The following is a 27,503-nucleotide window of genomic DNA, read 5'->3' on the forward strand; positions in this document are numbered from 1 at the left end:
CATACGAGTAGAATTGCTATGAATGGCTAGAAGACGGAGCACCACTCAACTTCCTGTTAGAAGCACTAAATGGAGTGCGCAAACTCGTCATATGGCATCGTAGCACAAGCATTAAAACACCATTTTAGTGTATTTGCTTGTTTTTTTATTTTTATTATGACCGTCAGTGCATAAAAATCCATAAATTCGTCGCACCGTCTTATAAGCCCCAGTTTTCAAAGTGTGGGGGAAAACTTTCTCTTCAAATGAACACTGGCTCCAAAAGAGTGACACTGATAAGGTTTTTGTTTTTATTAGTGAGGTCTTAAGTCACTTAGCAGCCAGGACAGTTTGCTCCAGTTTTCCACAGCACTATATTGATCTATTGGTGGCGGCTCTGTGGTTTTCAGCACACTTTCTCCAAATGTTTCCTAGTCCTAAATCTTCTCCTTATTAATTACTTTGTGTCATATAAGCTATAAAATAGGGGGGAGGGGGATTGCTCACATATGCGGTCCTCTCCAAGGTTTCTCATAGTCATCATTGTCACTGCCACCGACGTCCCCCTGGGGCGAGTTTTTCCTTGCCCTTATGTGGGCTCTACAGAGGATGTCGTCGTGGTTTGTGCAGCCCTTTGAGACGCTTGTGATTTTGGGGCTATATAAATAAACATTGATTGATTGAAAATAAGTGTATTTATTGTGTGGATAACATATATTTAAGGTTGGAAAGATTTAGATTGTATTTATTTTGTTGGGATTATTCTGAACCAGGATCCCAACAAAGCCAATGGCATTGAAGCAGAGCCAACACTGAGTTGTGCGCAGTGTGATGGCGCCCTCTGGTGGCAAAACGCCAGTCAACACAGAGCTGGCCAAGCAGGACGGACCTTTATTGTAAAATATGGTTTCATAGTTACAAAATATTGTTATACATTGTTAAAATTGCAAAAAAAAAAAAAGTTGAGTAAAAAGTAGTGGTTGTAGTTACTAAATGCAAGTACGAATGACACCCTCTTAAAATCCCTGCACATTTTCTACTGAAAAAGTGAAAGTGAAACTAAACAACTGTACAATTTGAAGGCACTTGTGGCAGCCACAATGTTTGATAGGTAAAAAACATTTGCAACACACACCCACACACACAAGCACGCACACAGACACACACGCGCACACTCGATAAAAGTATATATTCAATTTGCAATAAGGTTATGTAAATGAAGCGATTTTAAAAAAGCACGACAAATTAGCAGAATATTAAAAAACAACAACTGTACAATCTAAATATTAAACTTTTTTAGGGTATGGTACCGAGTGGTGTTATTGCGGCGCTCCTTCCTGCCGCCGGCGACTTTTTACACCACCAGGCTCTCGCGGCTGACGGCTCCGTTCTAGGAAAGAACACAAACTCAGGAGTCAGAACCTATAAAATTGCTATAAGTGCACGTCTGCATAACAACGTATATTTTTTTAACCTTAAAGGAAACAAAATAAACAGATTATCTTACATTAAAAATAACAAATTCAGGAATGTGAACTCTCGGGCGGCAACTAACGACTATTTTTATAGTCGATTATTCATCGACTATCTTAACGATTAGTCAACTATTTGGATTATAAAGCGTACAAAAATTATGTGGCTCTAATTTAGCCACAGACTTTTAAATTCAGCTGTAGTTATTTTTAGGGTTTTGCATAAAAAAAGGACTGATTTGTTCAAAAATATTTATTTATATCAGCGAACGGCGTGGCGCGGTTGAGAGAGTGACGGGCCAGCAACCTGAGAGTTCCTGGTTCAATCCCCACCTTCAATCCCGTCACGTCCGTAGTGTCCTTGAGCAAGACACTTCACCCTTGCTCCTGATGGGTCATGGTTAGGGGCTTGCAAGGCAGCTCCCGCCCTCAGTGGGTGAATGTGTGAATGTGGAAAAAGGGTCAAAGCGTTTTGAGTACTTTAAAGGTCAAAAAGCGCTATACAAGTATAACCCATTTACCATTTCATTCTTAACTTTCTGGACCACAAGGCCCAACTTTTCCACTACAGAGGGGCCTGGGGCCCACTCAAATATTAACACTGAATTAGTAATCTTACTCTTGATTGTAATCATGTTAAGTAATTAAATCTAACCTACAGTATACAACCTTGTTGAATGGTATGAACGCATGTATCAATCACAAAGATTATTATCAAGGCTTAGGTCAGCCTGATTACAAAAATAAATACTAATCTAATATGCTGCAAAAATTGATAAATACATTGAAAAATAAATAAATACATAATTACCCAGTGCTGAAAATAAATAAATTTGAACCAAATTAATAATACGTTTGTTTAAAAAACTGCCAATAAAATTAAAGTGCAAATAAAAATACAGCATCACAATTTTAGTCATAATTTTTGCACTTTAAAAACTTCTCTATACTTTAGCTCCATATTTCCTCTGTTTGATATTGTCAATACTGCCATTAGTGGTGGAAAAGTGTATTACAGCCAAGTACCGCTGCAGGCCATACCACTGAGAAACATGTTTTTTGGCAGCACAACAATGGTTTAGAAAAGTATAAGTAATGGAACTATGCTGCTTGGTGGGCGGTTACAAAAATGTAAATAACTTGCGTCTTTTTCAAAACAAGAACAGGCTTAGTGCTAAAAAAACAAGGTTAATGTTAAAAAACAACAGTAAAAATAGCAGCAATAAAAAAACAAAAAAACATGCATTTTGTGATGTGTTTAAAAAGCCGCACACGGATATGTAATTGATTATTGATCAACTACAAACATGTTTTTTTTTTTATTGACTGGCTTGAGCCATTTAATAAAAAAAATAAAATTAAATAAACTCAATAAATAATGATACATTCTAATTTATCAGCACTATCAACTCAGGAGCACCATACAGTACGAAGGGGTTAGTTAACATGGACCCATTTGGCGTGGGTTACCTGACACATGAAACATGAAAAAATTTGGGGCATGCACTATCCACTTTAGCCGCCAGATGGCAGTGGAGTGTTGAATATCTTCAAATGTGTTTTAAGGCAATTCCAACTTTGACAAAAGCGTCAGTTGCTATGTAAAGTGGCGCTTTCCATCATTTTCAGCAGACTGCATTGCAAAATGATTAAACCCTCCTCTTCATCTCACGCGAGATCCATCTAAGAATGAGGCCATATTGCCAACTGTACATAAAACACACTAACCTACAAAACAAAAATGAGTAGTTTGCACGTTTTGTAATACCCAGCATGATACTGATAAAGCGTGTTTCCCAGGGCCGCACGTGCCTCCCCTGGCATCGCACCCCCACTATTTGAGACCTAATGAGTCAGCTGGTCCCGGAGACACTCACCTTGCGCAAGTTGTTTTTCCTCGAAGACGCCACGCTCTCGTCGTCGCTGTATGGCGGCGGCAGAGGCTGCATGTGACTGCTGGGTCCAGAGGGGGGGTTGAGGGGAAGGGGCGGGGGTCCGCGTGGCGCCCTGCCCGCCTCCTCGCTGTCCAGTCGGTCACGGCTACGGGCCCTCTGCTGCTCGCCAAGCCTCTTCCTCTCCATGGCCTCCCGCAGGAAGGTGTCATCGTAGTCGTCTCGCCGGTCACGTCCGCCGCCCGCCCGCCGCTCTCTATCCAGGTCCATCAGGTCATCGCGACTCCGGCTGCGCTTCCCCGGCAGGGCACCGTATCCTCCCCCTCCTCTTCGACGGTCATCGGGGGAGTAGTCACGGCGTCTGCGGTCATCGGCGACTCGATCATAACCGCCGCGGCTGCTCAATTCGTCATCCGAGCTAAAGAGGCGAGCGTACAAGTTGACGTTTCCAACACTCCGCCCCTTTTGACATGCAAAGAGCGCCGACTCACCCTCGCCTTCCCCTGGGCTCGTCCGGACGGCGGTGAGGCGGGTAATCGTCGCGCCCGTAGCGGCGGCCGATTTCGTCCAGGCTTTCCATGGAGTGGGCGCGCACGCGGTCCCCCATGTAGCCCCGGCGCGGGGCACCGTCACGGCGGTGAATGTGCTGCGACACGCTGCTGATGGTACTCATGGCTTCGTCCTCGTCGTAGAGGGTCGACAGGGGTGGCGGCTGGGAGCGACCGACGCGGGCCCGTGGATCCGCGACGTCGTGCAGCGACGTGACCTCGCTCACGTTGTCCGCTGGCAGGACAAACGGGGGAACATTTAATACGGACACATACCCCACAGCTTTATGTGTGACTGCCAAAACATTCGCATGTAAAATATTCCACACCAAAAACTCCTCTCTTTATTATTTTCATTCTGCCGCAAAAGTTTGCCGGATTCCACAGTCCACAGTTTTTATCCTGGAATCGCGAGCTCACGAAAAAAATGTACATCCCAGATTCCCCAGAATTCCTACTATTCACTTTCAACACCTCACACTCATCCTGGACAATCTACCATTTTCCAAGTAAAAAAAAAAATTCCAGGAATTCCCAGAACTCCTGTTTTTCCAAAGCCCTATTTTCACCTCAAATGTATTTCTGCAAGTGTTAGCTTGTTTGATAGTAAATGTTTCATACAATCAGGTAACATATACCCATGCAGTCTTTCCCACAGGTCAGGTATCTTTTTGTGGTGGTGTGGTCGGGCGGCGGGGGGTTTTGGGCGGCGGCGGCGATGACCAAGAAGAACGCGGAGTTGGAATATAATTACAACACTTTATGTACATAGTTATAAAATATTTACATCCATCCATTTTCTACCGCTTATTCCTTTTTGGGGTCGCGGGGGGGCGCTGGCGCCTATCTCAGCTACAATCGGGCGGAAGGCGGGGTACACCCTGGACAAGTCGCCACCTCATCGCAGGGCCAACACAGATTGACAGACAACATTCACACACACATATTTATATAATATGTAACCACAAGCTCCATTCACAGACAGAGTCCCATTGCTTTTATGAGCGGTCGAGCGAGTCAAAAGCCGAAAAAAAAAAAAAAATAATCGTTTTATTTATTTATTTTTTTTATTTTATTTGTGGCGGCCGTAATTCTTTCGTGGCGGGCCGCCACAAATTAATGAATGTGTGAGAAACCCTGCCATGATTTATCCTTAAAATTAGCGGAAAACGTAGCAGCAAGGAATTATGAGAACACTAAGGGTGTAACGGTACGTGTATTTCTATTGAACCGTTTTGGTACGGGGGTTTCGGTTCGGTACGAGGGCGTATCGAACGAGTTTGTATTCTAAAGTCTTAACAAGCTGCTCTGCTTTCTGCCTCTGTCTGAGCAGTGAGCACCCAGCATTGTCCCGCCCACACAACCATCTGATTGGTTACATACAAAGCCAATCAGCAGTGCGTATTCAGAGCGATGTAACAGCCAATCAGCAGTGCGTATTCAGAACGCATGTTGTAAATGCTTCATTGTCGAGCAGACATGCGTTTAGCAGCGGACATCGTACACTCCCCAAATTATAAAAAACACTTTCCAGTCACAACTATTACAAACATCACTATGAGCCCGTTGACATTTTAGAAACTTAAACTGCAGTTCAGCTCGCTCACAGTTCTGGCTTGAGGTGATGTGAAGGCTAATTAGCTTTTAGCGTTACGTTAGCTCATTTTGCTGTGTGTGTGTGCGTGTGTGCGTGTGTGTGCGTGTGTGTGTGCGTGCGTGCGTGTGTTAGGGGCAGCAAAGCTCTGTCCGTCTGTTATTTCACATGAACTCCATAGATTTCAGGGATGAAGTCTCTCCTAGTGCTATTGTACTATTTTTCAGCTATAGTTACATTAATCATTAGTAATGTAGCAGCCTAGTTTTGAATGGCAGGGTCGCTGCTATCACATGTTGACAAAAATATAACATTTACATAATAAAAGTCAACTACAGGCTTCCCAAATGCTGTAATAAATTAAGCATGATGAGTTGACTTGAAACTGTTAAATGTTGCACTTTTTATATGTAGAAGAAAGGGTTTGTCATTTTATTTAATCAAAGAGACAACTTGAGGCAATTTAATGTGGATTAACGTGGGCAGAATTATTATAGTGTTCCCAATGTTAAAAGGATAAAGCCATTGTTTACAAATTTGGTACATAAATAACCCAAAAAATTATATTTGTTTGTTTTCTTACTGTACCGAAAATGAACCGAACCGTGACCTCTAAACCGAGGTACGTACCGAACTGAAATTTTTGTGTACCGTTACACCCCTAGAGTACACACATTCACTTTAAGAGCCAAATCCTCATACTGCGGGTGCTTGGCTCCATGGCTAACATGCTCGTCTCTCGAGCCAAAGGTGCTACTTTCGAAAACACAGATACCACATGGTCATGATCGCCGATGACAACCACAGATTAGATTAGGGTTTAGGCTAATTAGCTTACCCACAAACAGCCGCGTTTTTTTGAATAATTACAACATTTAAGCTTAGTAGGAAATGTGGAAAGAAGGGAAGTTAATCACTCACGGCGATTGTAGTTTGCAGGTCTCGATGGGTCCATGTTGGCCAGTTCTCGCTCCATGTAGTAGATGGCGCGCGTGGCGTTGCCATCAGGGTCCACCTGGATGCGATAGCCACTTCGAGCTGGCCAAAATAAGTCAAAATATTTTTTCATAACATATTGTTAATAAATAAATAAAGTAAAAAAGCTTAAAGTTAGGGTTTTCTATACAATGTTTTTTGACTGAGGGCAGCACACAGAAAAACGAAAGCATGCAGGGCCATTTTAGTATTTTTCATTTTCAAAACAAATACAATATTTTGACTTTTTAATTAACTTTAGGGCTCCCTCCAAGTTTGGTCCTGGGTTGCCGGAAGGGTGTCATCCATAAAAATGTTACAAATGAGTCATATGTAAAAAAAAAAAAAAATGTAATCATATTAACTTTATAATGTTTAAATCTCATCAACTTCATGAAAATAAAGTTTTTGGTTTTATGCCTTTTGGTTGATGAAAATCATGTATTTTTCGGCTCCAATTACTTGCACATCAAATATCTGAAAATCTTTTGGGGGGAAATATTGTGTATTTGTGTTTGTCATAAAAAACAGGGAATATTTGATGTGAAAAATTTGAAACTTGAACATGTCAAAAATTCATAACAGCAATGATTTTGATTCATTATTATTCTTTGAGCAAGGGCAGCTTTGTATTTTTCAGGCATGTGATTTGAACTTAATGAAAAAGACTGGAAATAAGCGGAACATTTTTCAACTTTTCAATGTCAAAATACAAACACTAGAAATAATCAACAAAATGTCAGCTAATGTCTTGTTCTAAAACACCAATGAAAATGAAATGTAGCTTTTAGACAGGCTATACTGTAGCAAAAGTCATCACATGTCTGCCACAATCATGTGTGTTCTTAAATGTGTATTCCATGTCTTCCATGTTGGAAGCAGTTTTGATTTGCGCTTACAGTTGTGATCAAAATTATTCAACCCCCACACAATTTTGGTGTTTTAGCAAGTTGGACATTTATTCCGTATTTTGTTTATAGTCATATCAAATAAAGATGTGTCAAATAGACAAAAGCAACTTAAATTGTAACACTGTATTTTACAAAACACCAAAAAAAGGACATTTTTCTTAATATCTCATTGACAAAATGATTCAACCCCCTAGTTCCATGCATCTTTAGTACTTAGTAGAACACCTTTTGGCAGTAATGACATCCTTCAAACGTGATACATAACCGGACACAAGCTTCTTGCAACCATCTACAGGTATTTTAGCCCATTCCTCTTGGGCTAATGCCTCCAGTTCATTCATATTCTTGGGCTTGCGTGCTGCAACTGCCTTCTTCAAGTCCCACCACAGGTTTTCTAGAGGATTTAGGTCTGGCGACTGTGAAGGCCACTCCAGAGTCTTCCAGCCCTTCTTCTGCAACCACTCTGATGATGATTTGGAGGTATGCTTGGGATCGTTGTCCTGTTGGAAGGTCCAACGTCTCCCAAGCCTCAGCTTCGTCACTGACTTCATGACATTTGCAGCTAATATATCCTGGTAGGAAATAGAATTCATAATGCCTTGAACGCGCTGGAGATTCCCGGTACCTGAGGCAGAGAAACAGCCCCAGAGCATGATTGACCCCCCCCACCACCATGCTTAACAGTAGGAAAGGTGTTCTTCTCTTTGTAAGCTTCATTTTTTCTCCTCCAGACATAACGTTGATTCATATAACCAAAGAGTTCCAGTTTTGTCTCATCACTCTATAGAACAGTTTCCCTAAACCTTTGGGGTTTGTGCAGATGATTTTTGGCATACTGGAGTCTATTTTCTTGTGCCTGGTAGTCAGAAGTGGGGTGCGCCTGGGAGTTCTGGCATTGACGCCTTCATCTCGTAGTGCGCGCCTTATTGTCTGGGACGAAACCTGCGTTCCCCCCTCTGCAATGTCCTGCTGTAGTTCCTCAGCTGTTACCCGGGGGGTTTTCACCACTGTACGCACACAGCATCCTCTTTCTACCACGCCCAGGTGGTGTTTAGCTCTAAACTTGCGAATTATGCTCCCAACTGTGTCTCTTGGAATGTGTAATGTATTTGCTATTTTCTTATATCCATATCCTTTCCTATGAAGAGAAATTACCTCCTCTCTTGACTTCTTTGACCACTCCCTGGACTTCATCATGTTGCAAATACACCGTTGACCATCTACAAGAAGCTGAGCGTCACAGTCTTTTTCAATCAGTTTAATTGTTGCTCGTTATGGTTCTAATCACATCTACGGGTGTTTTCAACACCTGATTGAAAAGACCTTATTCAAATTCTGTTCTTAAGAGTTATGATCTTCAAGGGGTTGAATAATTTTGTCAATGAGATATTAAGAAAAAATTCATTTTATGGTATTTTGTAAAATACAGTGTTACAATTTAAGTTGCATTTGTCTGTTTGACACATCTTTATTTGATATGACTATAAACAAAATACGGAATAAATGTCCAACTTGCTAAAACACCAAAATAGTGTGGGGGTTGAATCATTTTGATCACAACTGTACAAGGTAAACTAAAGAAAAATCTAAGGAAGAGAATACCTCTGCAATTTTCCACAATTTTTTTAAATATATAAATCGTCCGCTTTAATATTCCCTTTTCTCTTCTCAGATTCTCGTCGTCATTTGGGATGTGCGTGTCTGTTGTGATTGACCGCCCTATCTTGCCTCTGATTGACCTGTCCGTAATGTTTTGCCCCAATCTTAACCAATCGTGACTCAGCGTAGTAAAGCAACCAACCAATCGTAGATTGTCTTATACATAAACCAACCAATCATCATTGATGTTTCCCGTATATTTTGTCTCCTGCCCATGGAGGTACACTAGTCCATTTATCTCTTTCTCTTCTTTTGTACCATGTAGCTTAGCTAACCACTACGTGGGTCTAAAAATAGCTAAGCTACAGAAATAGCTACTTGTTTAAAGGAGAACATTATCACAATTTCTGAAGGATTAAAACCAATAAAAATCAGCTCTCAGTGGCTTATTTTATTTTTCTAAATTTTTCTCAAAATTTTACCCATCACACAATATCCCGAAAAACGGCTTCAAAGTGCCTGATTTTAACCGTCGTTATATCCACCCGTCCATTATCCTGTGACGTCACAGCGTGACCACACAGAAACAAACATGGCGTATAGTATATCGATATTAGCTCGGATTCAGACTTGGATTTCAAGGCCGTAAGCGATTCAACAGATTACGCATGTATTGAAACGGATGGTTGGAGTGTGGAGGCAGGTAGCAAAAACGAAATTGAAGGAGAAACTGAAGCTATTGAGCCATATCACGACAGACAGCGGCACAGGAGGAAGCTAGGACAAATTCGGTGATCCCCCTTCTAACCAACGATTGGTATGTGTTTGTTTGGCATTAAATGTGGGTGGAGGGAAAGGCTGGATGCAAATATAGCTACAAATGAAGCATAATTATGCAATATGTACATACAGCTAGCCTAAATAGCATGTTAGCATCGATTAGCTTGCAGTCATGAAGTGACCAAATATGTCTGATTAGCACACTCCACATAAGTCAATAAGATCAACAAAACTCACCTTTGTGCATTCATGCACAACGTTATAAGTTTGGTGGACAAAATGAGACAGAAGTGGCATAAATCACGTCATAGCCAAGATATCCAGGGGGTTTACTTCACTCGTCTGCGGGAAGAGACTGCCGTCGTCCCTGAATAGCTCGCACTCCGGCAGATTCAGTGATGGTCTATTTTCCAATATTGCAGATTTCGTTGACTTTATTGTTGGAAATGCATCGGCTTTGAGTGTCACAGGATATCCACACATTCTTGCCATCTCTGTCGTAGCATAGCTGTTGTCGGTAAAGTGTGCGGAACAAACGAGGGACTTTCGCATCTTTTGTCCACTGGTGAAACTTGAATTCGTCTCTGTTCGTTTTGTTACACCCTCGGACAACACACCGACGAGGCATGATGTCTCCAAGTTACGGGATAACAGTCGAAAAAACGGAAAATAACAGAGCTGATATGACTTGGTGCGTGTAATAAGATTGAGAAAATGGCAGATCGCTTCACGTTGTGACGTCACGGGTGAAAGGTCATCGCTCGACAGGCTATCAATTGAAAGGCGTTTAAATCGCCAAATTCACCCTTTTAGAGTTCAGAAATTGGTTAAAAAAACATATGGTCTTTTTTCTGCAACATCAAGGTATATATTGACGCTTACAAAGGTCTGGTGATAATGTTCCCATTTAAAAAGTAGCAAAGCTCCTGCCAAGCTACTGGGAAATGTAGTTAAGAAACTTAGATTTTTAAGTTAATCATGGAAATCATGGAAAACTGTAGTTTTTACCACTGCAGCCGTAAACAGGAATGGATTATCAAAAACCGTACTCATTACGGAAAAACCGTAGTTGTTGGCACGTATGGCAATGAGACGATTTTAACAGACATTGTAGGTCGGATTAAACGAAGAAAACCGGAAAATATATTTTTATATTTTCACATAGATAAAAAAGACGGATCTCTAACAAAGGACGGAAAAATCCCATGCCTGGTTATTATTATTAGGGGCGGCATGGCGTCTAGGGGCGGCATGTCGTAGTGGGTGGAGCGGCCGGCCAGAAACCTGAGGGTTGCAGGTTCGCTTCCCACCTATTGACATCCAAATCGCTGCTGTTGTGTCCTTGGGCAGGACACTTCACCCTTGCCCCTGGTGCCGCTCACACTGGTGAATGAATGATGAATGAATGATTGGTGGTGGTCGGAGGGGCCGTAGGCGCAGACTGGCAGCCACGCTTCCGTCAGTCTACCCCAGGGCAGCTGTGGCTACAGATGTAGCTTACCACCACCAGCTGTGAATTAATGATGGGTTCCCACTTCTCTGTGAGCGCTTTGAGTATCTAACAATAGAAAAGCGCGATATAAATCTAATCCATTATTATTATTATTAATATTATTATTATTATTATTAGAGTCAAGTTTACAACTTGTTTTCATTACATTTCACTTGTTTGCTCTTTTATTCCACTTTGTTTTTTTTGTTTGTAATGGTACTAGTAGAATGTGTCGCGGGTCGCAGGTGGCCCACGAGCCACACTTTGGACACCCCAGGTCTTTGTTTTTAAGTTGTACTTGTGGTGTTTAACTCCTTTTTGCACTTACAATAGTTAATAATTGTATTTAAAATCCCCAAGTCTTTGCATTGACTTACTGTGGTCGCCGCCGCCATCTTGGCCGTGCAGCAGAGGCACCTGGGAGCCTTGACCCACTACACAGCAACACACAACAGCGTCATCTTGACTACACACAGACAGGAAGTGACTTTCAAAAATGGAGGCAGGTGATTTATCTGCTTACCAGAGCTCGCGGCGTCGTACTCGCGAGCGTAGCCGTTGTGGGGGGGCGGGACTCCGACGCCGTTGGGCAGCGGCAGCATGGGCATGGGGGGTTGGTTTGTGAGCTGGCCGGTGTACGCGGGCTGGGCGTACACACTGGGGGCGTAGAGGGTGGACGCGTACTGGTTAGCCATGCCTTTCTTCACCGCCTTTCCTGCTTCGTAGACTGCGGGAGCAAGAAATGTGGGATTTTATTTCATTTTGGGATGTTTTTAAATATTTAAAAATAAAATAACTGCTAAAAACAGACAGATTTATTAAAGAAAAAACTGTTTGTTTTGTGTTACAGGTGACAAAGTATAGTATTAATAATAATTTCTATAAAAATGTCATCTTTTTCACATTGCATTACATCTTTTTTCTTACATTTTTTCTGTTGTTTTTTCCAACGATTAAAGGCCTACTGAAACCCACTACTATCGACCACGCAGTCTGATAGTTTATATATCAATGATGAAATATTAACATTGCAACACATGCCAATACGGCCTTTTTAGTTTACTAAATTGCAATTTTAAATTTCCCGCGAAGTGTCGTGTTGAAAACGTCGCGGTATGATGACTCGTATGATGACGCGTGCGTTTGACGTATTATTTTCCAGCCCGATCCAAGCTATAAGTAGTCCTTTTTTTTTTTTTTTCCTTTGTCATGAAAAAGGTAGGTTTTTGTCATGAAAAAGGGAGGTTTTTGTGGTCAGTGCACTAATTGTAAGTGTATATTGTGCTTTTTAACGTTGATTTAATAAATAAATTTAAAAAATATATATATATATATATATATATATATATATATATTTTTTTTTTTTTTTTTTTTTTTAATAAAAATTAATAAAAAATTCTTCTGCGGCCCGGTACCAATCGGGCCACGGCCCGGTACCGGGCTGCGGCCCGGTGGTTGGGGACCACTGTTATAGGTGACAAAGTATATTATTTTAATGATTAGCATCAAAATGTCAGCTTTTTCTCATTTCGTTACATCTTTTTGTTCTTTAACGTTTTTTTTTCTTCCCAATAATGTGTTGTGGACCTTGTCCTGTAAGAGTAAAATAATAATAAAAATAATAATAGCACAATAATTGCAACAATTCAGTTACACTTTTAATGGTGTTTATTAGTGTGGTAGTTTAAAAAAAAATGATGTAAGCAGTTTTTAAAGACAAAACTTTGTGTTATAGCTGACAAAGTATATTAGTATTAATTATTAGTACCAAAACTTTAGCTTTTACTCATTCCATTTTTGTGCCCTTTTATTTAACTAACATTTTTACAGTTTTTTCCAACAATATGCAGAGGGCCGCATTTTGGACACCCCTAAATTTGCGTTACCAGGTGTGGTTGCTAGGGTGCCAAACCTGGCCTACGATCTAATATGGCCGCAAAAGAGCCCTTGTGTGCACGTCAAAGAATAATACCAACATGTTTTTTTTTTCTTTTCCCGTAAGTTGAAGGGTACTCACGCGCCCTCGGGCAGCAGCATCGTTCAGGGCAGCAGGGGCAGCTGACGTAGCAGCAGCACGTGTGCGGACAACACTGACACCAGCAGATGGCGATCAGCAACAGCAGCAACAGGAAGCCCATCACCACTACTACCACCAGCAGCCAATCTGAAAGGCAAGGAGGATGCACTTCCAATCGGGGAAACTCAGCAGATTCAAATGGAAAACAGGACAGAGACGGGCAGCGGTTGAGAAGTTTGACATCCGCCGAGGCTCATTGCCTGTGTCCAGTAGGGGACGCTACTGGCGAAGGTAATCATCCAGGACTACCACGGGGTTGTATCGATAAACCGCGGGACAGTTTGTGTTGCCTGGAGAGACTGCGACTGATGACTGCACTTTGAAGAACTCACGGACTGACTGGCGCTATCTGGCTAGCCTGTATGCTAACATGGAAATCAGAGACATGAATGTCTTTCCCCATTTTGAAACGAAAAACCCTAATATAAACTGATATAAACACATGACAGTCCGAGCATATTAATTGTGCACAATGACCTAGAAGCTGTGCTCTTTTACCACACAGTGATCGTTCTCTACTCAGAAGAATGCCAGATGGGTGGGGTTTTTTTTACACTGTGCTCAAGGACCCCAAAACAGAGTAGGACACAATGCACGCCAGGAAAAAAATAACAGTACAAACTAGTCTTTAAACAATAAAAGTTTAACCATTGAAGGGGAACTGCACTTTTTTCAGAATTTTGCCTGTCGTTCACAATGAAGTGAAGTGAATTATATTTTATATAGCGCTTTTCTCTAGTGACTCAAAGCGCTTTACATAGTGATACCCAATATCTAAGTTACATTTAAACCAGTGTGGGTGGCACCGGGAGCAGGTGGGTAAAGTGTCTTGCCCAAGGACACAACGGCAGTGACTAGGATGGCGGAAGCGGGAATCGAACCTGCAACCCTCAAGTTGCTGGCACGGCCACTCTACCAACCGAGCTATACCGCCGCTATATATATCATTATTAAAATGTTTTTTTTTAATGATTTTTAAGGAAAAAAAAACGCTTGCAAGATGCAGCAAATAGATATCAGCTTTGTAGCCTTCAAAGCCTTTAAAACAACTTCAAAAACCCTCCATCAACGTTTTTTATATGTATATATATATATATATATATATATATATACCGTATTTTTCGGACTATAAGTCGCAGTTTTTTTTCATAGTTTGGCCGGGGGGTGCGAATTATACTCAGGAGCGGCTTATGTGTGAAATTATTAACACATTACCGTAAAATATCCATCCCATCCATTTTCTACCGCTTATTCCCTTTTGGGGTCGCGGGGGGTGCTGGCGCCTATCTCAGCTACAATCGGGCGGAAGGCAGCGTACACCCTGGACAAGTCGCCACCTCATCACAGGGCCAACACAGATAGACAGACAACATTCACACTCACATTCCCACACTAGGGCCAATTTAGTGTTGCCAATCAACCTATCCCCAGGTGCATGTCTTTGGAAGTGGGAGGAAGCCGGAGTACCCGGAGGGAACCCACGCATTCACGGGGAGAACATGCAAACTCCACACAGAAAGATCCCGAGCCTGGATTTGAACCCAGGACTGCAGGAACTTCGTATTGTGAGGCAGACGCACTAACCCCTCTGCCACCGTGAAGCCCACCGTAAAATATCAAATAATATAATTTAGCTCATTCACGTAAGAGACTAGACGCATAAGATTTCATCGGATTTAGCGATTAGGAGTGACAGATTTTTTGGTAAACGTATAGCATGTTCTATATGTTATAGTTATTTGAATGACTCTTACCATAATATGTTACGTTAACATACCAGGCACCTTCTCAGTTGGTGATTTATGCGTACGTTTATTCATCCTGTTGTTCACTATTCTTTATTTATTTTAAATTGCCTTTCAAAGGTTTATTCTTGGTGTTTGGTTTTATAGTATAATATAGCCAAGAGTCATGAATGCATTGGAATTCTGGGTAATTCTTATGTTGCGTTTATAATGTGTTACAGAGCCAATGTTAGTTGTTTTATATCACAACCATCAGTGTGATCTGTGGAACAAGACCCCTGGTTTACACATAGTAAAAGCAAAAAAAAAACTCCTCCGCCATTTTGGAAATGACGTCACGACTTTGACCCGGCGGTACAAGTAAGCATGCGCTAATAAGTTTGGGGAGCGAGTTCGACCCGGCAGTAATTCAAGGCAGGCGCATATTACATGCCCGGCGGCTATTCAGGGAAATACGGTATTTAAATATTGTTATTTACAGATTAAATGGATCAAAATGACTCGTCTGAGTCTCATGCATTCGTCATTTACTGAGAGGATGACTTCCGACTGTTGGACACTGAGGACAAGAGCCTGGCTAGTTTTTGTGTAAAATCCAGTACACTTTGTTTTTAAATCGTATCATTTTGTAAAATATTTGCATTTAAAAGAACTACGACCTGAACTTGTCAGTCTATTGACATTAAATCAGGGTAGAACGACCTGAACGGTGACATGCAGTGGAAACACACCGTTAGTTCCAGGCACACTTCCAGGAACTTGAAGAGTCCTGAACTTTTGGTGGGAAAAGGCATTTTGTGGATGTCCAGCTGCGGACTGAGATGCTGATCAAACACACGGAGCCCGAGTCCACCGACACGACTAAGGCTCACTCACTCAGACCTATGAGGACTTGTACTACCTTCCATAACCAGTAATTCAATGCCGGGCAGCAGGTCAGTAGCATTTGACTTTCTCTCTGTGAAAGAAAGATAAAGCCACAATTACTAAATAATGTGCGCTCTACCTACATCACGCAATGGACACCTGCACACACGCCCTCTTTTCTTTTGTTTCTTTGCAGATTCTCTCAAGTTTGCCGGCAACATTTGCTTACAACTAGATGGACAAAAGTACTGGGCCAGCAATATAAGTACTCGTTGCAACCTCTAAATGTCTCAAAACTTTTGTCCAAATAGTGCATTCGCGCGGGAGTGGGGAGAGCCAAAGCCAAAGGAGGAGGCAAAGCGGAGAGAAGAGTACAAAAATAGGGGCGTTTACCCAAAACAATCAGCTCGGTGTAGTCTTCTCCGTTGCCGGTGAGGTCCTGGGACGAGCTGACAGAGCACACGTAGACGCCGCTGTCGCCCCACGCCGTCTGTGCGATGTTCAGGTCGGCGTCTGAAATGGAGCACGCCGCATGCAAGTTTAGTTTTATTTATTTTTTTAGTTTATTAAGGATCCCCATTAGTCTACACCGCAGTGGAGACTATTCTTCCTGGGGTCCAGGCAAAAAACATCACACAACCACAGAACAAACGATTATAATGCAGTACAACATGATCCAATAATAAATTGTCATAATACAAAAATAGCAACAACAAAGAACCAAAAAATACTAATAAATGTTGTTACATAATAATTTTCATACCAAAGATAAAAATAGCAATATAAAAATAGATATACTGTATACATTTTTGCAAAAATAAAACAAAGAACCAATGGCCTAAAATATACACATTAGTGTACCAAAGACAAACAATAAGTGACGAAAAAGTATCATCCTTCCATTTTCTGCTGCTTATCCCATAATCAATAAAATACTCAATAGTCAATAAAAACAGTCATGACATTAGGTACAATCTAGAATAATCTCTTTACGCAATACTTCTCCTTTTAGTCTATTCTTAAAGCCCACTATGCTGGTGATTGATAGCAGATATTGTGGAAGTCTATTCCAGTAAGTGATTGCTCCATACATTACAGTCTTTTTCAAAACATCACTTTTGGGTTTAAGACGGGTGAGAGCACCTCTTTGGGCTAGCCTGGTACTGTAGTTGTGACTGTCACTGGCAAGCAAGAGCTGAGAATACAGATATGAGGGTTTATGGTATGTATAGATGTTTTTTAAAAATAGAATCAAACTACAAGCCACGCTGAATAGGAATACTGTAGAACAGGGGTCGGGAACCTTTTTGGCTGAGAGAGCCAAGAAAGCCAAATATTTTAAAATGTATTACTGTGGGAGCCATATAATATTTTTTTAACACTGCACACAACTAAACACATGCATTTTTAAGTAAGACCAACATTTCTAGAGTGTAATAGGTCTCTTATTTTTTGGAATAGCGTTAATATTCTGAAGCTAACTGTGGAAGGAGCGTGGCCTGCAGGCCTGCAGCGAAGCAGGGTGTGCCAGGACTGGCCTCGAACTCAGCGACAGGTGCGTAGATGGCCCATCTGGGTCTTGTTATCTAATCCAGTGGTTCTCAAATAGGGGTACACGTACCCCTGGGGGTACTTAAAGGTATGCGAAAGGGTATGTGAGATTTTTTTTTAAATATCACAAAAAAAACAACAATTCAAAAATCCTTTATAAATATATTTATTGAATAATACTTCAACAAAATATGAATGTAAGTTCATAAACTGTGAAGATAAATGCAACAATGCAATATTCAGTGTTGACAGCTAGATTTTTTTGTGGACATGTTCCATAAATATTGATGTTAAAGATTTGTTTTTTAATGAAGAAATGTTTAGAATTAAATTCATGAATCCAAATGGATGTCTATTACAATCCCCAAAGAGGGCACTTTAAGTTGATGATTACTTCTATGTGTAGAAATCTTTATTTATAATTGAATCACTTGTTTATTTTTCAACAAGTTTTTAGTTATTTTTATATCTTTTTTCCAAATAGTTCAAGAAAGACCACTACAAATGAGCAATGTTTTGCACTGTTATACAATTTAATAAATCAGAAACTGATGACATAGTGCTGTATTTTACTTCTTTATCTCCTTTTTTCAACCAAAAATGCTTTGCTCTGATTAGGGGGTACTTGAATTTAAAAAATGTTCACAGGGGGTACATCCCTGAAAAAAGGTTGAGAACCACTGATCTAATCACCTGTCGCTCTGTTATAAGCAGCAGCCAGGAGGAGAGACAGGGAAGCAACTGGAGCCAGAGTGCGAGCGAGAACGAAACAGAAAAAGACAATTGCTGGAAAGCAACTGAGAGACTTATTGAAAAATATAACAATTTTGTAACCCTGAAACAGGTTCTCATGTCGGTGCTTGGTAGTCTGAAGAACCCTCTGGAAGGCAAGCCCCACACTAACCAATGATAAATAAATAACTTCTTACCATTAACGCAACTTCTTGAACAGGTGCTGTAGAAAACGGATGGATGGTTTACAAATGCATGAGAATGTTTTATATTTTGAACGTTATTTTTAACACTGTGATTACAAGTGGAATTATTAATAATAATAATAATAATAACTTAGATTTATATTGCGCTTTTTCTAGACCAGGGGCGCTCACACTTTTTCTCCAGGCGAGCTACTTTTCAATTGACCAAGTCGAGGAGATCTACCTCATTCCTATTTATAATTTATATTTATTTATTTATGAGAGACATTTTTGTTAACAAGTTAAAGGTGTTTAATGATAATACAAGCATGTTTAACACACATAGATTCCTTTCTTTCATGAAGACAAGAATATAAGTTGGTGTATTACCTGATTCTGATGACTTGCATTGATTGGAATTAGACAGTGGTGCTGATAACGTCCGCATTTTCAAGTGAAGGAAAAAAAAAAAGTCCTCCTTTCTGTCCAATACCACATGAAAGTGGTTGGATTTGGCATCTCATTTGTCCAACTTGCATACTCGTTTTTAAACACTTTGTTATGAGAGTAGCATATGTGTGTGGCCCTTTAATGTCTGGCAGCAGGTGAGTGACGTCAGTGAGTGTGCGGGTGGGCAAGCAAGTGAGAAAGCGGTCGCTGAGGGCGGGGGAGAAATACATTGGCATCAAACTCCGTAGCTTGCTAGCTTGTGCACGCTAGCTTTCTGAGACTCTTATTTTGTTAGCACAGGCAGGATGAAACAGGTCTTTTATGGTGAAGACAGGAACTGTGCAGTCGGTCTTTAGAGTTTTGACAGTAGGTACGGAGTCTCTAGAAATAAAATGTGTTTCTCTGCGTCCGCCCTGTTAGTGATTTTTTTCTTAAATATGAGCTCGCAGCAGCCAGCGTCATCTCACAAGATCCTCGGGTGCCGAGAATGTCAAACAACTGACGAAAGTGAAGTCTTGGTATGATTGATGATTGCTCATTTTTATGTCTATTTTTTAATGCCTGGCTTGAGATCGACTGACACACCCTCCGAGATCGACGAGTCGATCGCGATCGACGTAATGGGCCCCCCTGTTCTAGACATTCAAAGAGCTCACAGAGAAGTGGGACTCATCATTATTCATTCACACCTGGTGTTGGTAAGCTACGTAAGTAGCCACAGCTGCCCTGGGGTGGACTGACAGAGTGGAATTATTCATTAATTATCGTGTTAAGCAACGTCAGCTCAGATTTATCCGAGAGCCAGATGCAGTCATCAAAAGAGCCACATCTGGCTCGCGAGACATATGTTCCCTACCCCCTGCTGTAGAATGTTTCCTAAATTATAAATAGCATTGGACACACGTTGATAGTGGCACCCCGCCACAGCAAAGAGAGCAGTCACATTTTGAAAGGCTCGCAGTTTTTTTTTGGTTTGTTTAACATCCTCAAGTCGTCTCCGTACTCGTCAAGCTGAGAACAGCAGCACACTTTCACAATAACAGCGCTGTGTGCAGCATCCGGTCCGACTGCGCTTGAGAAACTTCTCTATGACTTCTTCTGTTTCGTGTAGTTGTAGAAGCTAGCTTATATCTTGCCTTACTTAGCTTTTACGGCTAATACCGTAGCACCCCGATGAGTTACTACGCTAGAAAAATAGTTCCTCAGTGCTCGCTCTTACAATAACAATAACATAGCATGGTTATAATACAGGTTATGGAACGGTATAGCTCGGTTGGTAGAGTGGCCGTGCCAAAAACTTAAGGGTTCCAGGTTTGATCCCCGCTTCCAACATCCTGTTTTTTAGTGTTGACAACATTTCATAAGTCAGCCTTTAAGTGCTGTATTTCAGGTGTATTTGTATTCTACTATTGAAAATGACATTGGTACCTCGTTTGAAACCCTTTTGGTAGGATTCGCCGACAAGAATTTTCATGAAACATTGGCCCCGGTTTTCACGTACAGCTTCAGTTACAGTGTGGACAAACAGTGATCAAACTGATGACTCCAAGCTACTTAATTTTCATATGGAGCAAGACTGCAAACAATAAAATAATGGCTGCAGTGTTTCCTGCTGTTTAAAACTTTACACCGGAAGTAGAAGTGCTGTTTTGTCTTCTCACCGTCCGTAACGTTACTACTTGTACTTGTTTTTCATTCATTACTCAAAGCAACATTTGTAAGTTTTAGAATATAACTAAAACAATTCTTACTTAATAAACTGTCCCATGTGCGATGTCTGTAAGAGTGTTTTCATGCATATTTGTACATGCTATCGCAATGTAAGCATGAGCTAATATGCTAGCACGTTTACAAGTGTCTGTATTAGTATTAACTTACAATGGCATTCTTTTTGTATTGTTTTTTTTGGGTAAATTCACCAAAGCGTCACAGTGTAGTTAGAGTCTGTTGGAGAGTTAGCTTTTGCAGCTAGTGACTTCTGTTTTGTTTGATCTGCCGTTTTACAGACACCGTTTAGAAACAATTAAGGTATGTAATTAATAGGGGTTTAAAAAATATATATATTTTCGAATGACTCGCAATTCTTGTGTAACGAGTCCCAGTCGATTAAAAAAAATATTTTAGTTTTTTCAAAATCTGTCTGCCACTATTAAATGTTTGGGTACAATTTAAACAAACAAAACCAGTTTTCTTTTAACTAAGACGGACATCCGGTCTGACTGCGCTTGAGAAACTTCTCTGACTTCTTCTGTTTGCTTTATATTGTCATTACTGCCACAAATGGTGGAAATGTGTATTACAAATGCGTACCGCTGAGGCCCTTCTTTTCGGCAATATGTCCCTGGACACATGAGGACTTAAATTATGACAATTGTATGATCGTGTAACTACTTGGTATCGGATTGATACCCAAATCTGTGGTATCATCCAAAACTAATGTAAAGTATCCAAACAACAAAAGAATAATTATTACATTTTAACAGTAGTGTAGATAGAACATGTTAAAAGAGAAAGTAAGCAGATACTGTATTACCAATTAATGAACAAGTAGATTATTAATTCATTTTCTACCACTTGTCCTTAAAAATGTTGATAAAATAATAGAATGAAAATAATATGTTTCTGCATGCCTCAGCAGCTAAATTAGGAGCCTTTGTTTGCTTTCTTACTATTAAAAGACAACTTGTCTAGTATATTCACTATTTTATTTAAGGACAAAATTGCTATAAGAAACATATGTATAATGTACCGTAAGTTTTTTTGTTAAAATAAAGCCAATAATTGCATTTTTTGTGGTGTCTTTAATTAGAAAAGCATAGAAAATGATCGGATTTCATTTTGGTACCAGTACCAAAATATTAGTATCGGGACAACCCTAAGTATCGGGACAACCCTAATACATACATATTTTATATATATATATATATAAACAGTGGGGCAAAAAAGTATTTAGTCAGCCACCGATTGTGCAAGTTCTCCCACTTAAAATGATGACAGAGGTCTGTAATTTTCATCATAGGTACACTTCAACTGTGAGAGACAGAATGTGGGAAAAAAAATCCAGGAATTCAAATTGTAGGAATTTTAAATAATTTATTTGTAAATTATGGTGGAAACCATTCAAAGCTCTCACTGATGGAAGGAGGTTTTGGCTCAAAATCTCATGATACATGGCCCCATTCATTCTTTCCTTAACACGGATCAATCGTCCTGTCCTCTTGGCAGAAAAACAGCCCCAAAGCATGATGTTTCCACCCCCATGCTTCACAGTAGGATGGTGTTCTTGGGATGCAACTCAGTATTATTTTTCCTCCAAACACGATGAGTTGAGTTTATACTAAAAAGTTCTATTTTGGTTTCATCTGACCACATGACATTCTCCCAATCCTCTTCTGTATCATCCATGTATCCATTTTGGTATAAACTCAAGTCGTCGTGTTTGGAGGAAGAACAATACTTCCATCAGTGAGAGCTTTGAATGGTTGACCAAATACTTTTTATCCACCATAATTTACAAATAAATTCTTTAAAATTCCTACAATGTGAATTCCTGGATTTTTTTTTTCACATTCTGTCTCTCACAGTTGAAGTGTACCTATGATGAAAATTACAGACCTCTGTCATCATTTTAAGTGGGAGAACTTGCACAATCGGTAGCTGACTAAATACTTTTTTGCCCCACTGTACACACGGGCACATTTGAATGTCTTTGTGCAGGTATCATGGCCACAAAGATAAGAAGCAGCACATTCTTTCAAACTCACTGTTCAGGACGCTGATCTTGCGTCCCTGGTACTCGGAGCCGAGGGTAACGGAGTTGCCCTGCTTGGACGCCACGATGCGCACCGTGCGCTGGCTGTCGGCACACTCGATGTTGGGGTCATAGTTGGGGTTGTTCTGAGACAGGATGTTGTCCGCGCTGCTGGGGTTGAGCGCCGCCTGGACGGGGTCGCGGCAGTAAGACTTGTAGCGCCACATGACCAGAGGGGGCTGTGTGGCCGAGGTCTGGAAGTTGCAGGCGAGGGTGACGGGCTGGAAGAGGATGACCACGTACCTCTTCACCGGAGACTGGACTGGCACAGCCATGGTGGACTCTAGAAGGATAGGAACGTTATGGAAGGATGTTCTGCTTGATGACAAACTATTTCATCACAGTATCACTGAGAGTTCCTGATGAGTCAGGACAGTCATAACTTAGCTCTGCATGCTTGGGATGACTCATTCTTTTTTTAATTATTTATTTTCTTAACCTTTAGGGCTCACCTCAATCATAAAATGCTAAAATAAGTCTTTTTTTTTTTTTTTTTAATTCAACGCTGATCTATACTAAGACTTCAGGTCTATCTGTCAATATAAAGTTATTTTACACAGTAGTGTAGGGAAACCTGCGAAACAGGCTTGTAGGGATGAAATAGCCTCCGTGTTTTTCCTGACCTAACATTTATTACACTCTACCCGGTATAGAGAACTGTATAACCACAGTAACCTCGACCGGTTACTGTGGGCGGGGGCGGAAATTTGTTAATAAAGTGCTCCTTAAATAAAGGAACAGTTCCCCTGGGGTGGGGGGCGTGAGAGGCAACAGCATAATAGCATCTTTATTGGTAGTAAATAACTATCTTAGCACATGCAGATAGAAAAATAAACATTAACTTTAAGGGGGTGTGTGAGTCAATATCATAATAGCATCTTTAGTGTTAGTAATTAACTATTTTGGCACATACAGATAAAAAAATAAACATTAACTTTAGAGAGTGCAGGAATAGGTTAATAAAGTGCTCCTTAAATAAAGGAACAGTTCCCCTGGGGGGCTTGAGAGGCAATGGCATAATAGCATCTTCATCCATCCATCCATTTTCTACCGCTTATTCCTTTTCGGGGTCGCGGGGGGCGCTGGCGCCTATCTCAGCTACAATCGGGCGGAAGGCGGGGTACACCCTGGACAAGTCGCCACCTCATCGCAGGGCCAACACAGATAGACAGACAACATTCACACTCACATTCACACACTAGGGCCAATTTAGTGTTGCCAATCAACCTATCACCTGGTGCATGTTTTTGGAAGTGGGAGGAGAACATGCAAACTCCACACAGAAAGATCCCGAGCCTGGATTTGAACCCAGGACTGCAGGAACTTCGTATTGTGAGGCAGACGCACTAACCCCTCTGCCACCGTGAAGCCATAGCATCTTCAGTGTTAGTAAATACCTATCTTGGCACATACAGATAAAACAAATAAACATTAACTTTTAGGGGAGGGGCAGGAGGTGGGGTGAGAGGCAAAGGCATAATAGCATATTTATTGTTAGTAAATAACTATATTGGCACATACAGATTTTTAAAAAAAACTTCAGAAGGGGGGGCATGAAAAATTGTTATAAAGCGCTCCTTAGAGGAGCAGTTCCCCTGGGGGGGGCGTGAGAGGCAAAGGCATAATCTTGTCACGTACAGATAAAAAAAATAAACATTAATTCTGGTGTGGTAATATGTTAATAAAGTGCTCCTTAAATAAAGGAAAAGTTCTACTGGGGGGCTTGAGAGGCAATGGCATGATAGCATCTTTAGTGTTAGTAAACACCTATCTTGGCACATACAGATAAAAAAATAAAAAAACTTCAGAAGGGGGGCGTGAAAAATTGTAATAAAACGCTCCTTAAATAGAGGAGCAGTTCTCCTAGGGGGGTGAGAGGCAAAGGCATAATCTTGTCACATACAGATAAAAAAAAGTAAACATTAATTCTGAGGTGGCAATATGTTAATAAAGTGCTCCTTAAATAAAGGAACAGTTCGGGGGGCTGGAGAGGCAATGGCATGATAGAATCTTTAGTGTTAGTAAATACCTATCTTGGCACATACAGATAAAAAAAATTAAAAAAATAAAACTTCAGGGGGGGGAAAGGGGGGCGTGAAAATTTGTAATAAATCCATCCATTTTCTACCGCTTATTCCCTTTTGGGGTCGCGGGGGGCGCTGGCGCCTGTCTCAGCTACAATCGGGCGGAAGGCGGGGTACACCCTGGACAAGTCGCCACCTCTTCGCAGGGCCAACACAGATAGACAGACAACATTCACACTCACATTCACACACTAGGGCCAATTTAGTGTTGCCAATCAACCTACGCCAGGTGCATGTCTTTGGAAGTGGGAGGAAGCCAGAGTACCCGGAGGGAACCCACGCATTCACGGGGAGAACATGCAAACTCCACACAGAAAGATCCCAAGCCTGGATTTGAACCCAGAACTGCAGGACCTTCGTATTGTGAGGCAGACACACTAACCCCTCTGCCAGCGTGAAGACAATTTGTAATAAAGCTCTTCTTAAATAGAAGAGCAGTTCCTCTGGAGGGGCTTGAGAGGCAATGGCATAATAGCATCTTTAGTGTTAGTAAATACCTATCTTGGCACATACAGATAAAAAAAACAAAAAACTTCAGGAGAGGGAAGGGGGGGCGTGAAAAATTGTAATAAAGCGCTCCTTAAATAGAGGAACAGTTATCCTGGGAGGGGCGTGAGAGGCAAAGGCATAATCTTGTCACATACAGCTAAAAAAAATAAACATTAACTCTAGGGTGGTAATATAATATGCTAATAAAGTGCTCCTTAAATAAAGGAACAGTTTGGGGGGGCTTAAGAGGCAATGGCATAATAGCATCTTTAGTGTTAGTAAATACCTATCTTGGCACATACAGATTAAAAAAAACAAAAAACTTCAGGAGGGGGGCATGAGAAATTGTAATAAAGCTCTCCTTAAATGGAGGAGCAGTTGCCCTGGAGGGCGGGGGGGGGGGGGGGGGGCGTGAGAGGCAACGGCATAATCTTGTCACATAAATATGAAAAATAAATAAACATTAACTCGGGGGTTAATATGTTAATAAAGTGCGCCTTAAATAAAGGAACAGTTTGGGGGGGGCTTGAGAGGCAATGGCATAATAGCATATTTAGTGTTAGTAAATACCTATTTTGGCACATACAGATTAAAAAAAAAATTTCAGGAGGGGAGCGTGAAAGATTGTAATAAAGCGCTACTTAAATAGAGGAGCAGTTGCCCTGGGGGGGCGTGAGAGGCAAAGGCATAATCTTGTCACATACAGATAAAAAAATAAACATTAATTCTGGGGTGGTAATATGTTAATAAAGTGCGCCTTAAATAAAGGAACAGTTTGGGGGGGGGGCTTGAGAGGCAATGGCATAATAGCATCTTTAGTGTTAGTAAATACCTATCTTGGCACATACAGATTAAAAAAAACAAAAAACTTCAGGAGGGGGGCGTGAGAAATTGTAATAAAGCGCTCCTTAAATGGAGGAGCAGTTGCCCTGGGGGAGGGGGGGGCGTGAGAGGCAAAAGCATAATATTGTCACATACATATAAAAAATAAATAAACATTAACTCTGGGGTGGTAATATGTTAATAAAGTGTTCCTTAAATAAAGGAACGGTTCGGAAAAATAAAATAAAATAAATAAAATGTCGCCTGGGGGGGGTGTGACAGAAAATAATTTCCAAACTACTTAATTAACCCATTAATTGCTAATTAACCTAGTTTAGGAACTAAGTTAATAGGTTTTGGGAAACTTCCACGACGCCATTTGTTCTAAGTGGACCACAATTCACATCAAATGCGAAAACAAATCTATTAAAAACCGAGTTTAAATCGCACCCGGCCTGCTTTAGAAGATAGTCTAAGGGTGCTGAAAGTGAGTCAAAGTGCGCTTGAGAGGAGACAAAATGTCCGATACGACACAGGCGCCATAGGGCCCACCTGTTTAAAGCAAGGCCCCTCTTCTTACCTGTTGCCAGAGCGGCGGCGATCACGAGTGTCCAGAACATCTCCAATCGAAGTCTCGCTCGATCGTCCCGTTGTCTCCCGATAAAAGAGTGTGGACAAACCACTTGACGACCAACAGAACGACGCATTCCCCTCAGCCAGGTAGCGTCGACTCCATTTTGTTGACGCCCCGAGTCGTCTTCCCTGAAGGAGGGAAGTCCCTGAACGCATCACTCCTGCCCGCAGGTGAAGACTCACACATGTCGGCTCGTTTCGCGTCCGTTTTCCCGCAACTTGCGTCGAATTGGACAACTTTGACCAACAATAGGAGAAGAGCACAGGTGTAAAGCCACAACTATTCTCCCTGAACGACGTCTTGTTCGAACAAAACTGGACACAAACAAATTTGATGTCCCCTACTTTGTTAAGTGGTATGACCCACTCTGCTGTTATCAGAACATTCTTGGTTAATGTGTAACTTTTTCTCGTAGTTTATCGAACATTCTTTCTTTTCCTTCCGCCGCGTAAATAATCCACCTTGTCAATATTAATCCACATATTCCCACTTTAAACATGTCACTTTTTGACATTTGTTTTCATTTATGCCAATGTTGTTACGTAACACTGCGTTTGCGCAGGTGCATGGGCGTGGTAGGCGGATCAATCCATATATGGCAATGTGATACCAAAACCTGTTGGATCGACATTTCGATATTTTTTTATTCACTGTTGTTTATTTTCTCAAATACACGGCCACCAAAAGGCCAAACTCGCGTTTTAGGGGTTAAAGGCCTACTGAAATTAGATGTTCTTATTCAAACGGGGATAGCAGGTCTATTCTATGTGTCATACTTGATCATTTCGCGATATTGCCATATTTTTGCTGAAAG

General features: G+C 41.0%; 1 protein-coding gene across 2 annotated transcripts; it reads right to left on the reverse strand.

The window, feature by feature from the left end:
• Positions 1-850: 850 nt before the first annotated feature.
• On the reverse strand, positions 851-26,844 carry LOC133539752 (lipolysis-stimulated lipoprotein receptor-like). 2 transcript variants are annotated; one of them, XM_061881899.1, is made up of 11 exons: positions 26,636-26,844; positions 22,614-22,943; positions 16,325-16,444; positions 15,966-16,022; positions 13,260-13,406; positions 11,766-11,969; positions 11,620-11,676; positions 6,407-6,523; positions 3,835-4,126; positions 3,329-3,761; positions 851-1,369 (listed from the first exon to the last, which is right to left on the reverse strand). In XM_061881899.1, the coding sequence occupies exons 1-11, from the start codon at positions 26,760-26,762 to the stop codon at positions 1,334-1,336; spliced, it is 1,920 nt and encodes a 639-aa protein (XP_061737883.1). In that variant the 5' UTR covers positions 26,763-26,844; the 3' UTR covers positions 851-1,333. The 2 variants fall into 2 exon arrangements, with proteins under 2 accessions (XP_061737883.1, XP_061737884.1); XM_061881900.1 differs by lacking the exon at positions 15,966-16,022.
• Between the last annotated feature and the right edge of the window lie 659 nt (positions 26,845-27,503).

This window comes from Nerophis ophidion, linkage group LG21 (assembly GCF_033978795.1).
Source record: "Nerophis ophidion isolate RoL-2023_Sa linkage group LG21, RoL_Noph_v1.0, whole genome shotgun sequence".
Lineage (NCBI taxonomy): Eukaryota > Metazoa > Chordata > Actinopteri > Syngnathiformes > Syngnathidae > Nerophis > Nerophis ophidion.

What these genes read in the sequence shown, in the direction of transcription:
- LOC133539752 (XM_061881899.1), bottom strand. Translation starts at nt 26,762, where the DNA reads ATGCGTCGTTCTGTTGGTCGTCAAGTGGTTTGTCCACACTCTTTTATC. An exon ending in ATGCTGCTGCCCGAGGGCGC is followed by an intron (nt 11,970 to 13,259) that starts GTGAGTACCCTT and finishes TTGCTCCCGCAG; the next exon opens with TCTACGAAGCAGGAAAGGCG. An exon ending in ACCTGCAAACTACAATCGCC is followed by an intron (nt 4,127 to 6,406) that starts GTGAGTGATTAA and finishes TTGTCCTGCCAG; the next exon opens with CGGACAACGTGAGCGAGGTC.